The sequence below is a fragment of the Chiloscyllium plagiosum genome, unplaced genomic scaffold (genome assembly GCF_037043375.1).
Source record: "Chiloscyllium plagiosum isolate Xiang-an unplaced genomic scaffold, Cpla_swu_hap1 HiC_scaffold_3, whole genome shotgun sequence".
NCBI lineage: Eukaryota > Metazoa > Chordata > Chondrichthyes > Orectolobiformes > Hemiscylliidae > Chiloscyllium > Chiloscyllium plagiosum.
The window spans coordinates 119,886,945-119,902,461 of NW_028270141.1; the positions used below are offsets into that span (position 1 = coordinate 119,886,945).

Consider the following 15,517-nt stretch of genomic DNA (forward strand, 5'->3'; position numbering starts at 1 on the left):
CACTGTAATGTAATGTAATGTAATCTAATCTAATCTAATATTTAAAAAAAAGTCCATTCCTTATATGTCAGATAGTATCTATTAAATAAAGGAAGACTGGTATTCACTGGACCAGCCATATAAACATTGTGACTACAAGAGCAGGTCAGAGCTTGGGAATTCTGTGATGTCTAATGCATCTCCTCATTCCCCAAGCCTTTCCATCATTGACAAGGCACAAATCAAGAGTGTCATGGAATACTGTCCGCTTGCCTGAATGAGTGCAACGCCAAAAACATTCAAGAAACTGAACACCGTCTATGATTAGCATCTCATCCAGCATTTTAAACATTCACTCCCATCAGCAACAATGGCAGAAGTGTGTACCTTTCACAAAGTACACTCCAGATGCCAAGCTACCTTAGGTAATATCTTTCAAACTCATTACCTCTACCACCTCGATAAAGAAGGTCACCAAATGTTAGAGAACATCACTGCCTGCAAGTTCACCACCAAACAATACGTTATCCTGACTTAGAGCTATGTCACTCTCACTGGGTCAAAATCTTGGAACTCTTCCAGTCAATTGTGAGTGTACATACACTCTATGGATTGCAGAGGTTCAAGAAGGCACCTCATCCACCACCTCAAGGGAATTTGCAATGAGTGACAAATGCTGATAAAGTAATGACAGCCACATCTTGTAAAGAAAAATAATAGTTTATAAAGTGCCAAAGGTTTCCAAAGCACTTTACACCTCATGAAGTACTTTTTGAAGCAAAGTTACTATTATAATCCATGAAACACAACAGTCTATTATGTACAGAAACATTCCATAAGCAGTCCTGTCATATTGACCAGGTTTATTTCAATGACTTAGTTAAGTAATAAACATTGACCAGAATAGCAGAGAGAACTTATCTGCTCCACTTGAGAATTGTTCCAGGAGCTCTTTTATGTGCAGCTCAGAGACGGGGTCTCCATTTGATGTATGCTCTGAAAGATGACACCTTCATAATTGTATTAGCATAATACACTTGTTGTTATCTATAATATTCAAAGTTTTACATATCCTGTCAGCTTTTCTTGTTCATTTGAAACTGCTTTTGGTCACATTTCTATATCATGTCTGCCTTCAATATGTCTGCGTGTAACAGCTTTTTATCTCATTTTAAACATAGATTTTCATTTGTTTCATTAGTTGACTCAACGTTTTCTAATATGCTCAATCCTGTTTCACATCATGAGCCCATGTGCTCAAGCCTTACTTTTGTCAAAGAATTTTACAGCACAGAAAGGCTTAATTGTGACTATACTGGTCTATGAAAAAGTTCCCATTTCTTAAAAATAAGTAAACTGTTTATTTGCTTTAAAAACTAGTATGGATTTTGTATCTGCTGTAGTTCCTTGAAGGGACAACCCATTTTCTAACCAACCTCTGTTTTAAGAAAGATCTTTCTAACCTCTCCCTTTGGTCTGTTGCTAACTGTATTCAATTTATGATTTGGAGATGCCTGTGTTGGACTGGGGTGGACAAAGTTAAAAATCACACAACACCAGGTTATAGTCCAATAGGTTTAATTGGAAGCACACTAGCTTTCGGAGCGATGCTGAATGAAGGAACGTCTCTCCGAAAACTAGTGTGTTTCCAATTAAATCTGTTGGACTATAACCTGGTGTTGTGTGGTATTCAATTTAAGTCTTATAATTGCGAATCATCAGCCACTGGAAATAGATTTTTTTTCCCTGACTTTTATGCGTAAATGTTTGCATACTATTATCAGCTTTTCCTTTTACCTTCTTTGTTATAGAACAGGCCAGATTCCTAAAAAAGACCATGTTTCTCTTCTAGCTCGCCATAGCTAGAGCTTCTCATTCCTGACATCGCATGTTAACCCCAGCTTGTACATCCTTCCTAAACTTATGGTAACCTGTATTTTATTTTGGGCTCACAGCTCTGAACTCAGCCAGCTCTCCTGCCTCATCTAAGCAATTTCGTCCTCTTTCACAACTTAAACCTTTTAGGCACTACTTTTCCCAAAATGTATGTAATTAATCTAGCTTTATTTTATTGTAGTTTCTTCTGTCTGAATCCCCTTCTATTTTATAAATAATACACCAAAAATCCCTCTAATCTTCAGAAAGGCTGCTTTTATTTAATTCATTGGGGGAGTATTCATATTCTGAGGGTAAAGTTGTTGTGTTTCCCAGGGAGATGCTAACTGACATAATGTGGCAGGAACCCATGTTTTAATTCACTTCTAAACAACAGAGGACTGATAAATTTAATGTGTGGGAGTATTGCTGTCTTCATCACTACCCCACCTCCAAACTCGACGGCCAACTTAGTTTAATTATATGTCAAGTTTATTTTCACTGGGCAATTTTTAAGATTAATTAACAGAGAAGTTTATTTTATCAAGTATTTGACTAATTTCCTTTTTAAATTCCAGAAACCGCCTTTTTAAATTACATCCCCATCAAAAACTTTGTGTATATTTAATTTTACTAATGCTTGCTTTGAGTTATTAATTGCAGTACCTCTTCTGTGCTTCCATATAGCTTCAACCATTCTTCTTGCTCTCAAGATGCTATCTCTTCCCCAGCTGCCCCTCAACCCCCACCAATGATTCCAAGCCCAAGGACCCCTTTCAATTAATTATATTCCCTGAACTCCTAGCCAAGCTCCAGGACCCCAGCATTCTGTCACCTAAAACCCGTGAGCCACCCCCACTTCTCCTCTACTGCTGACATGCCTTCTAAATACTGTCAGACCTGAGAGCATTCACCCACAGTAGCTATAACCTGTTATTTCTCTTTCTGATTTCATCATGCAACTGTTCTTCTAATGAAACCAAATGCCTTGAACACTAGCCCCAACTCAAATACAGCTACCACTGGCTTACTGTTGATGATACCAAGAGGTTTGTTTTTCCATATTTTCTTGCATCCATTGCCTCTCACTGCAGATGTCACAGAACCATTCTTATCAGAACTTAGAAGAGTCTGTTTCCATGCAGTATGACTTTACTATTTCATCTGCTACTCAGAAGTCAAAAACCTCCAATTGATCACTAACCGATCTCCAGAATTTACAAGCAATGAAGTACAGAATGTCAGTTGCCGTACTGGACTAGCAAAACCCAGAGGCTTTATTCAAAGAACAAGAACTAATTACCTTTAACAAGATGCTTTATAGGAAAGTTATAAAACAAAATATAAATACTGAATGATGTAATGAAATATTAAACCAGGTGATAAAAAGATTTGTTTTAAAGAGAATCTTAAAGAACGGAGGAAAGAGAAGTAGATAAAAGAGTGATTATAGAATGGAAATTCAAGAAATTATTGGTGGTAAGGCAAAAGGCAATTATTGAGATTTTTGAACGGGTGAGGCCAGTGACAAATTTGAAAATGAGGATGCGAATTTCAGTTTGAGGTGGTGCCTGACTGTGCTATTGTATTTGCAAGCGTAGGGGAGGTAGTTGAGTAGGATTTGGTGCAAGTAAGGACATGAACTCCAGAGTATTGAATAACAGAGGATGGAGTGTGGGAGGCTGTCCAAGACTGCAGTAGAATAATCAGATTTGGAGATGACAAAAACGTAGAGGGTGTCAGATGTAATTGGGCTGGGACAAGCTGAGAGTGTGACAGTATTAAGGAGGTGGAAGTAAACAGTCTTGATGTGGGTATATAGTAGGAAGCTGGTCCTTGGGACAAGTCTGATTGCAAACAGTCGAGTTCAATTTCAAACAGTTGCCACAAAAAGCGTTGATATCCTTGGCTAGAGTGTGGAGTTGGTCATGGGGACTGAAGGCAACAGCTTCAGTCTTCCAGATATTTAATTGGAGAAAATTTTGGCATTTGAGAGCGAGGAGAGGTTAAAACAAGTGGAGGTGAGATAGAACAAGGGCCTCCAGCGTACAGATAGAAACTAATGGCTTGATTTTAGATTATGTCACCAAGAGGTAATGTGAATGAGAAGCAAGTGGGGAAAAGGATAGATTTCTGGGAAGAAACACAGTTTAACAATGCAGGAGCAAGAGGAAAAGCCATTGCAGGTGATTCTCTTTCTGTGACTGAATAAATCTGAATGAAACCAGGTAAATCCAGTCCCATACAGCATGCCAATGGTGGAAAAGTGCTGGAGAGAACTTTTTTGCTGAACGACATCAAATGTTATTAACAGGACAAGGATGGTGGATACTGTTGTCTTGGTCACAAAAGATGTCATTTGTACCTTTGTTAGGAACCAGTTCATTGAAGGGGTCAGAAACCTGATCAGAGGGATTCAAACAAGCTCTTTCTTTTAAAAAAAAAGAGAAACAAAGAATTGTGGATGTTAGAAATCTAAAACAAAAACAGAAATTGATGGAGAGACTCAGCAGGTCTGGCAGTATCTGTGGAGAGAAAGCAGTGTCAAGGTTTCAGGTCCTGTAGCCTTCAGAACACTAAAAAGCACTGGAGACCAATCCCAACCATGTTGAACTTGTCCAGCCTGATTCGGTGATGAATAGTTAATTTCTCAAAAATTGTGACATTGACTTCAGTAAGTTATTTGTGGAGTTCGTAACAATGAAAGCTGCTAGATAACAGTGCCCACCCAAATGGCTTGGTGATGGAAATCTGTCGAAGTAGTATGGAGTTTTTTGTTTTGAAAATTAGTTACCTAAATTAGATGCTATTCAGATCATTTCCTCAAGGATCACTTGAGCAGTGGCCTTAAAGGGACAGATCAAATTAAATACAACTGCACTGAAAACAGAAAATGCTGCAGAAACTGAGGAAGTCTGGCAGCATCTGTAGAGAGAGCAACAGAGTTAATGTTTTACATAGGACATAGAATGTTCCAGCGCAGTACAGGCCCTTCGACCCAACCAGCAAAAATAATCTGATGCCCATCTAACCTACACCATTCCATTATTATCAATATGTATGTCCAATGCCCTTAACACCGGCAAGTCTACTACTGTTGCAGACAGGCCGTCCCATGCCCCTACTACTCTTTGAATGAAGAAACTACCCCTAATATCTGTCCTAAATCTATCACTCCTCAACTTAAAGCTATGTCCCCTCCTGTTAGCCTTCACCATCCGAGGAAAACTGCTCTCAGTGTCCACTCTATCTAACCCTCTGATTATCTTATACATCTTGATTAAGTCACCTCTCAACCTTCTTCTCTCCAACAAAAACAGCCTCAGTTCCCTCAGCCTTTCCTTGTAAGACCTCCCTTCCATACCAGGCAACATCCTAGTAAGTCTCCTCTGAACCCTTTCCAGTGCTTCCACATCCGTCCTATAATGTGGTGACCTGAACTGCACGCAATACTCCAGGTGCAGCCTTATCAGTGTCTTGTACAGCTGAAGGATGACCTCGTGGCTCCGAACCTCAATCCCCCTACCAATAAGCGTCAACACACCATAAGCCTTCTTAACAACCATATCAACTTGGGTGGCAACTTTCAGGGATTTATGCACCTGGACACCGAGATCTCTCTGTTCATCTACACTCCGTGAATCTTCCCTTCGCCCAGTACTCTGCATTCCTGTTATTTCTTCCAAAGTGAACTACCTCACATTTTTCTGCATTAAACTCCATTTGCCGCTTCTCAGCTCAGCTCTGCATCTTATCTATGTCCCTCTGTAACCTACAACATACTTCGGCACTATCCACAACTCTGCCTACCTAAGTGTCAACTGCAAATTTACTAACCCATCCTTCTATGCCCACATCCAGATCATTTATAAAAATGACAAACAGCAGTGGCCCCAAAACAGATCTTTGTGGCACACCACTGGTAACTGAGCTCGAGGATGAACATTTCCCATCAAACACCATCCTCTGTCTTCTTTCAGCCAGCCAGTTTCTGATCCAAACTGCTAAATCAACTTCAATCCCAAAACTCTATATTTTGTGCAATAGCCTACTGTGTGGAACCTTATCAAACGCCTTACTGAAGTCCATATAAACCACATCAACCACTTTACCTTCATCCACCTGCTTTGTCACTACCTCGAAGAACTCAATAAGGTTAGTGAGGCACGATCTACCCTTCACAAAACCGTATGCACTTTCCCTAATCAAATTATTCCTTTCCAGATGATTATACAACCTATCTCTTATAACCTTTTCCAACACCTTACCCACAACCAAAGTAAGGTTCACTGGCCTATAATTACCAGGATTGTCCCGACTCCCCTTTTTAAACAAGCGAACAACATACCTCAATCTCATCTAATCTTGTAGCTTGGATCTTCATATTCTCACTAACATTACTCTTTTCCAGCATGAATACTGATGAAAAATATTCATTAATCTGATATCCTCAGATTCCCCACACAACTTTCCACTACTATCTTTGATTGGCCCTAATCTTACTCTAGTCATTCTTTTATTCCTGATATTCCTGAAGAAGGCCTCAGGGTTTTTCTTGATCCTATCCGCCAACAACTTCTCATGTCCGCTCCTGGCTTTCTTAGCCCTCTCTTTCGATCTTTTCTGACTAACTTATAACACTCAAGCCCCCTATCTGAACCTTCACACCTCATCCTCACATAAGCCCTCTTCTTCCTCTTGACAAGAACTTCAACTGCTTAATTTTGAATGCAGAGACATTTTTGGAATTTTGGATTTTATATACTAACTCTGTTTCTCTCCCATAGATGTTGCCAGATTTGCGCAGTTTCTCCAGCATTTCTTGTTTTTATTTCAGATGTCCAGTATCATCAGTATAAACAGCAGAATGCCACAATAATGTTTCAGATTACTAAAAAGAATGCCACAGAAAATCTGCTCGAATCACTAAATATTGGATGTATTTAGTATTATTGATGTGCTTGCAATTTAACTGTTGTGATGTGTTGTGAGCTTTCTGAAATTTAAATACTCTTGTATCACATCTTAAGTAAATTATATCAAATTGTCATCCACTTATTTTCTGTCCTTTTGCCACCATGTCCATCTAAGATAGTATTCAGACAGATCACCTAATGCTGTCGCATTTTTAACCATTATGTCAGACAGTCACCACATCCCCACTTTGTTTAGGAAGATTAACTATTCACGCATTCTGAGTTTTAAATGTTTCTTTATTCCTCTCATCCTATCTCTTTTTATCTTTCACTAATACTTCTTTTGGGTAATCGTGTTCACCATATAATTATTTTACCTCTCATTCAGACCTTTTTGCTCCCTTTCCTTCATTGTGACGTCATCTGTAATATCTTTTCTTTCAGTCTGATTGGCAATGCCTGAAACGTTTCATCACATTTGTCTGACTTATTCAGTGTTTCCAACATATTCTTTTCTCATTTCTGATTTCCAACATCTGTAGTAGTTACTGTGCTCCTGAGGAGTTTTTTTCATCTGCTGAGACACAGAATTCAGAAGTAGATTGTTCACTCCAATGATGTCTGTCCTTTCAACCCTGGGATGTGTTTTTGAGTCCAGCTCAGGCTGATGGAGCTATCTGCTGCATATAAATGAAATCAGTTGAAACAGTTTTAATGTGGTTCCCAATCCATTTGGTTACTAATTCTGATGTGCTGTATTCACTAAATGGTCACTTGATTCAACTGCCACACCCTGGTATAAATAGCTTTTTTGTTGCCAAAATATACAGTATTTTTAAAACTGATAAATGTGGTCAAAGAAACCAAAATTAATTTTAATGTTATTTTTCTTTAGGGTTGCTCATAGCTGTGTCCAGGATATTAGTTCCTCATTTTAAGACAAGCATAATGCATTGGCTACTCCATTTGGCTCCAACATGAAAACTGCTGTCATCTCAAATTGAGATTCAGTTGAACACCATCTCTATTAAATGACAGAGGAGATGGAGTTTGGAGAAAATATACAGGTGTAATGACACTGACTTTAAAATAGAATAAAGGCATCCGGTTATCCCAGATTATAGGGATCCTACTATTCTGTTTCATATCTTTATTTGTTTTTAATTTTGTAAAAACTTCACATAGGGACTTACTGTTGAAAATAAAACCAGATTAAACTGCAGCCAACAAGTACCAAATGAGAGTCCATATTAAAACCTGGTTCTACTTTAAATTCCAGCCCCTTGGAGCAAGTGACTACCTGGAAATGACTAAACACTTTGACACTGTATTCATCCGGAACATACCAATGCTGACTTTGGCAAAGAAGACTCAAGCACGACGCTTCATCACTCTCATCGATGCCTTTTACGATCACAAGGTTAGATTTAATTCGATCACATTAGATCTTTTGATAAAACATCATAATGGATTTCATTTTTGCACCTACACAATTAAGATTTTCATTCACAGTTACATTTGTTCAACATGTGCTTCATAGAATAGTACAACACTGAAGATTAATTTAGTCTGCACCTACTGTTTTACCACTCCTTGGCTTTTTCCTGACTCTCTGGTGGTAAGCCCCACACTCTGACTTTCCCAGCAATTTCCTGTCTAGCACCCCTTTCAACAACACACCTTATGTCTATACTAATTACCCTATTTCCAGGCACATCTCATGGCTGAACAGCCAATTCTTATCATATAGCCCTCTTGCAACCATGCTTCACAGTCACCCTTCATCCATATTATCCTTCCCTTTTCACCACACAATTACAGACCTTTGCATCTCTCTATTTTTTGCAGAAAAACAAGTGCATAACTTGGCAAGAGTGGAATGCCCATTTGAGTTGGCAAGGGCATAACAATATGGTGGACCTCCAGTGGTTCCTTTATCAATCACTGGCAATGTGTGCCAAATTGCCTCAGTGGGAAGGGAGTCTTATTCAGGAGTCTGCAGATGTCAACAACAATTTGCCATGAAAACATGAATCTGGGACATTGGTACTCAGGAATTCTCTACGGGCTCACGGAGCCTAATTGGAACATTAAACAATCAAAGTGTTGTACAATCTTGCATTACATCTAAACGGCCTTAAACAGGCCACAAAGATAGAGAAGGCCTCAGGCTTGACTTCGAATTTGGCCAGCATTTCTAGCCTAGGTAAATGAATTTCTAGCCCTTGTTCCTTCATTGAATTTTAATCCAATGACGTCAACAAAGAATATCTGTGAGTGGAAGTTGACAAAGGATCTGATTTAGACTCTGGTCATTTACAAACCTTAAGACTTGCAAATGCAAAGAGCTAGCTCTAATTGCAAGATGTGATCGGGACAGTTAACTAACAGCTTATGTATGCAGCTAGAAATGTATGAAAGTATGTAAGACACCTCCCAAATTTCACATTTAATCATTCAAGTTATTGTTCTTGTATTTTGTGATTTTAATCTAAATCCCTTGAATGAAGTCCACCCTTCCAGCACACATTTAGGTAACAGTTATACAAAGTAACTGATTGTGAAAGCTACAATTATTGTTTCCTGTTCCCTGGAGAAAGAAAAGCATTTTTTCTGTCATTAGTGTGGTCAATAACATTGCCTGCTAACACTGACTGTTTTACATCACACAAAAAATGTCTATTTTTACATGTACAGTCAGTTCTGCTGCAAAGTGGTAGTTCCGTTCTCATACAATCCCATGTAAACAGCAGTACCATTTAAACTAATGGGGCTGGAATTGCATTATAACCAATATACGCTTTAAAACTGACCCCCAATTCGTCAATCGTGTTATAGTGAATTCATGTTAACAAAACATGCGTTATTGCAGTGATTAATAATTTTATAGTGTGTTATATTATCTTACAATATGAATCACTGCTTTTGACAACCAAGAAATAAGGGACCATACCAGATTAAAAAGTTTGCAACACCAAAATTCTTATGAACTCCTGATGAGAATGAAGACTTGGAGGACAGTCTGTTTACTTGTCATTATCCATCATGCATTGTTCACATTTTTTGCTGTCTGTGTTGTAAGAAAATTGTGTAATGGCAGCACCATTTAAACTAATGGGACCAGAATTGCGTTATTACCAATGCGTGCTTTAATATGTCGTGCTTTAGAAATAGTATCCCCAATTCGTCCATCATGTTATTAGTGAATTTATGTCTACAAAATTGTGTTATAGCAGAACAACCTGTATGAGTAAATTTTATGTTAAAATTTAATACAATCTTTCCAATTTTATTAAGTCATAAAACAGCTGATTTTTCTTATTATCTAAAAGGTCAGGGTTATTTGCTCAGCTGCAATGCCTTTGGAGAGAATATTTGTTCAGAAGGATCACGATAATCATGACGACGATGCCAGAGTCTTCATAGATGATCTAGGATTGGAACAGGTGAGTTTTTTTTATTACCCTCTCTCTGATCTTTGTGTGCTATTGTTCCGGTTCTGTCATGGGAAGGCAACTGGCCTCCGTTCACATTCCTTCCTCTTCACTCAAGATTGTGTAGGTCAGAACCCTAGCCTATTACTTGGTCTGACACTGCTCTGTGTTCCTGCTCCACAGATATTTTATAGTCTGGGAAAATCCACTTACTAAAAAAACTAGACCAGAGAAAGATGACTGTCACGTCAAAATAGGTACTTTTGAATACTGAATTAGGGTCAGAGATGTACAGACCCTTTGGTCCAACTCATCCATGCCGACCAGATATCCTAAATACATCTAGTCTCATTTGTCAGCACTTGGCCCATATCCCTCCGGACCCTTCCTATACATATAACTATCCAAATACCTTTTAAATGTTGTAATTGTACCAGCCTCCACCACTTTCTCTGGCAGCTCATTCCACACACGCAAAACCCTCTTCATGAAAAGTCTGCCCCTAAGGCCCCTTTTAAATCTTTCGCCTCTCACCCTAAACCTATGCCATCTAGTTCTGGAGTCCCCCACTCTGGGGAAAAGACCTTCTCTACTAACCCTTTCCTTACTGCTTGTGATTTTATAAATCTCTATAAGGTCACCCCTCAGCCTCCAATGCTGTATATAAAATAACCCTAGCCTATGGCGGCACGGTGGCACAGTGGTTAGCACTGCTGCCTCAAAGCGCCAGAGACCTGTGTACAATTCCCGCCTCAGGTGACTGACTGTGTGGAGTTTGCACGTTCTCCCTGTGTCTGCATGGATTTCCTCCGGGTGCTCCGGTTTCCTCCCACAGTCCAAAGGTGTGCAGGTCAGGTGAATTGGCCATGCTAAATTTCCCGTAGTGTTAGGTAAGGGGTAAATGTAGGGGTATGGGAGGGTTGCGCTTCGGCGGGGCGGTATGGACTTGTTGGGCCAAAGGGCCTGTTTCCACACTGTAAGTAATCTAATCTATTCAACCTCTCCCTATAATTCAAACCCTCCAGTCTTGGCAGCATCCTTGTAAATCTTTTCTGAACCTTTTCAAGTTTCACAACATCCTTCCTATAGCAGGGAGACCAAAATTGCACGCAGTATTCTAATAATGGCCTAACTAATGTCCTATACAGCTGTAACATCATCTCCCAACTCCTTTTATGTTTTGATTTTAAAGTGGTTTTGTCAATACATTCATACATGGTTCAATATTCAATTATAAAGCACTAGATAATTTGTCAAACTTTTCACCCAGAGTATGGAACTTCATATTATATTCAAAGTGGGGACATAAAAAATTGTCAGAAAAGGCAGCAAGCCCAAGGACTGGGAGCAATTTAGAATTCAGCAAAAGGGGACTAAAAGATTGAAGTGGGGGGAAATAGAGTGAGATTGTAAACCTTGTATTGATATCTGCTGAAAAACAGATCAGCAAAGACAAAAATAAGTTCCTTCTCTGGTGTACAAAATGAGAGAAATTATAATAGAGACACAATGCAATGCCAGAAGAAATTAACACACATTTTGGTCTGTCTTCACAAAAGGGTCCACAATTTTCTGACAATGGGAGGGAGGAGGTGACAAAAATCAGTATTAGTAAACAAAAAAAAAATGACGCTACAGTAATTAATGGGGTTAAAGGCTGATAAATCCCACAGCACTCTGCATCTCTGAGTAATACAAGAAACGACTGAGGTGAGGAAATGTTCCTTCATAAAGGGTAGTGAGCCTATGGGATACAGTATTACAGGCAGCTGATGAGGCCAGGTCACTGAAAGTATTCAAGTATAAAATTGATAAAATGAATTCTAAACGATACGGGGGGAGGAATTAAGTACCATCACAAGAGAAGTAATATTAGACAAACTAATGGGAATAAAGCGCGTAAGGCTCCTGATCCTGATGGCTTACATCCAAACATCCTTAAAAACAATAGCTATAGAGACAGTGGATGCATTTGTTATAATTTTCCAGAAGTCCTTGAATTCTGGAGCAGTTCTGGAGCCGTACTGGAGACTGGGAAACTACCAATATGATACCCCTATTCAAAAAGTGAGGGAGGCAAAAGAGCAATTAACTATAAGCCTATTAGACAAGCATCTATTGTTGGAATCAATAACTGAGGAAGTAATAGCAGAACATTTGGAAAATCATAACTAACCAAGCAATGTCAGCAATGAAAGCGAAATCAAGTCTGAATAATTTTTTTTTTTCGAGGAAGTCACTATCAGAGTGAATAGAGGGGACTCCCAGAGGCATTCGACAAAGTACCTCATAAAAGGTTAAGTTATAACATTGGATCCCATGGTGTTAACATGGATAGAGAACTGGCTAAAGAGCAGGGAACAGTGAGTGGCATAAGGGGTTCTTTTTCAGGTTGGCAACCTGTAACCAATAGGATTCCACAGGGATCACAGCTGGGACCACAACTGTTTCCAATATATATTAATAACCTGGAGGAAGGAAGTGAATGCACTGTGGCCACATTTACAGGTGACATAAAAATAGATGGAAAGGCAAGTCGTGAGAAAGATAGAAAACAGTTTACAGAGAGATATTGATAGGTTAAGTAAGTGAACAAAAAGTTGGCGAAAGGTGTATAGTTTCAGAAAATTGAAGTTGTTTATCGTGGAAAGGAAAACAAAAGAATAGTATTAAAAGGAAAAAAGCTGCAATGTAACCGGACTTGGGGGTACTTGAAGCATAGAAAGCGAGCACGCAGATGCAGCAGGTAATCAGGAAGGTTCATGGAAAGTTGGCCCTTATCTCAAGAGGGTTCGAGTAAAGCAGTAGGGAAGTCTTACTGCAACTGTACAAGCTGCTGGTGAGAGCACATATATACGGAGTTCTGTGAGCAGCTTTAGTCCCCTTATTTAAGAAAATATATTGTTTAATTGGAGGTAGTTCAGAGCAAGTTCACTAGGTTGATTCCTGGTATGAATAGATTGTCTTATGAGTAAAGGCTGGGTCTCTACTCACTGGAGTTAAGATGATGACCTTATTGAAACATAAACTTCTTAAGGGGCTTGACAGGGTAAATGCCAAAAAGATGTTTCTCCTCTTGTTTGCCCTCAATTAGAGGGCATAGTCTCAGAATAAAGGGGCACTAATTTAAGACTGAGATAAAGAGGGATTTTTTCTGTCAGTGGATTGAGAGTCTTTGGAATTTCTTGCCACAGAACTATGGGGGCAGAGATCTTATATATATTCAAAACTGAGATAGGCTCTTGATCAGATGGGGAATTGAGGGTATGGGGGAAAAGACAGGAATAAAGAATGGATGTGAGGAATGTCTGACCCGATTGAATAACAGAGCAGGTTTGAGGGGCTGATTGGCCCAATCCTGTTCCTGTTTCTTATGGTGTTAACCTTTGATACCTTTAACATTTAAGGGTTTATGGAGAGGAAGCAGGAATATGGTATTGAAATAGAGGATCAGCCATGATCATATTAAATGGTAGAGGAAGCTCGAAGGGCTAAATGACACACTACTGCTCCTCATTTCAAGCTGCATATCTTACTGTGTTCATTTATGGTATGTTTAGTAGTTTCTTTTTAACCCTGCATCTTGTATCTATTGATAGTTTACAATAAAAGTCTTGAGGCCGAACTTTGCACCCTGCTTTGGGTAAGTTTGCAGGCTAAGTAGGGGGGTAGGGTGTTATTCTGGGAGCATGGCAGATTCAGTGGGTGAGCTCCCCATCACTTACTTCCTCATCCCCTGACATGTCTGGAATTTTACAGACTATGGGCTGTCCTAAAGTGGACAATTCATGTTCACTTAAGTGCTTCATTTTGCTGTCATCATTGTTATCCACACCAGACACAATGCCTGTAAGTTTTAACTGCATGATTGGTATCAGACAAATAGGGGGAAAAGTTCCCCTTTGCAGGGCCCTTAGGCCCATTGGAGGCAACAACAACTCTTGTCCTCGTTCAAACCCTCAGTGCAACACTCGGCCTAAGTTACATGTCAGTCCAGCCTTCTTATTGGCAACATATTGTATTGCAAATGCGTCTGTATAGTAAACTGTGTTAAGACTGCAAACATTATGGTGGATATCAAAGGAATAATGTCGTCCTCATGGTGCTTAGGCCACTGTCTGCATTGCTGCTGTTAATCCATTGACATTAACATATTATCAACTTGTTAAATTCATTGCTATGAAATGATATTGTGTGCTGCAATTGCAGAATTACGTTTGATGCCTGAATAGCTGTGATTTTCATGGCACAAAAATTGCCGTTGATTAAATTTGGACCCGATTGCTTTTATTTTTTCATAGACTAAAGTGGAAGACCTTTCAATTTTTTCTGGAGCAGAAGAAATATTTGCATTTCAGCGCACAGTCTCACGGCTCACAGAAATGCAGACTGAGCAGTACTGGAATGAAGGAGACAGGGGAAAGAAGTGACTCTGCTGAGTGAAAGCAAATGTAAATCTGTCAAACAAATTCAGCAACAGATCAAATTCTAGTTTGAATTAAGAACTGAGGTGCAATGATACTTTATTTGCACAATGTTCAAAGGACCATTGACATTCTTCAGTACAACAATTTCAAGATTTCCTTTGCCCAAACTGCCAGTTTTCATTGGTTTTGATATTGGTAATCTAAGCATAATACTATCTAACCACTACTTCCTGATTCATTTCTTCTGTGCAGCGCTTCTTTATGTTTGTATTTTTCCATGTTCTGAAACTTTGACCCTAAGTCTAGGCTGCTCCAAGAAGCATGGTAAGAAGTCATGGAACAAAAAATACATTTATCATCTCAAGAGCACTCCTTACACAGACTATGTATTATCTCATATTGTGGGCTGTATTCCATTAAGTTAACATCCTCGGGGAAGTTTTACATGAATATTTTGGATATTTGTATATTTAAACTCCAGAAATAAAATGGTTTTAATGCAGTCTTCAAGGGACTTTTCTCATCTGTTTGGTGGTGAGGGGGAGAGCGGTGTGAAAGTTAATTAATATTATAAATAAAACCCAGTTTGACATGCAGAGATCTACAACGGGCACAGGGAGAAATCTCTACCCTTCAATGTTAAGGCCTTACCTCAATAGCATTGAGCAAGTATGGACATGAACAAGTAGCTTCCCAGCGAAGGAGGATTGAAGATTAATTTTCTGAAAAATCAGCAGCATTGATTCAATAAGTGATGAAAGAGACACCCAGAAAAGAGAGATGATAAGATCAGAAAGGAAGAGGAACACAAATACAATAATGGAATTTCCAGCAGTAGTTAGTCACAGTGAATTTGCAGAGGTGCAGTTATATAAGGGCCTCCAGT

General features: G+C 39.1%; 1 protein-coding gene across 5 annotated transcripts in view; it reads left to right on the top strand.

Moving 5' to 3' along the window:
- The window catches only part of afg1lb (AFG1 like ATPase b), a 164,750-nt gene extending 149,617 nt beyond the window's left edge, over positions 1 to 15,133 (top strand). For 4 of the 5 annotated variants that reach the window (XM_043687085.2, XM_043687087.2, XM_087982922.1 and 1 more), the window contains 3 exons: positions 8,050 to 8,190; positions 10,103 to 10,216; positions 14,506 to 15,133. In XM_043687085.2, coding sequence (XP_043543020.1) covers positions 8,050 to 8,190; positions 10,103 to 10,216; positions 14,506 to 14,634 — 384 coding nt within the window. In that variant the 3' untranslated portion in view covers positions 14,635 to 15,133. Of the gene's footprint in view, positions 1 to 8,049; positions 8,191 to 10,102; positions 10,217 to 13,803; positions 13,867 to 14,505 lie in introns of those variants that run through there. The other variant, XM_043687086.2, reaches the window with a different exon arrangement.
- Positions 15,134 to 15,517: the final 384 nt, after the last annotated feature.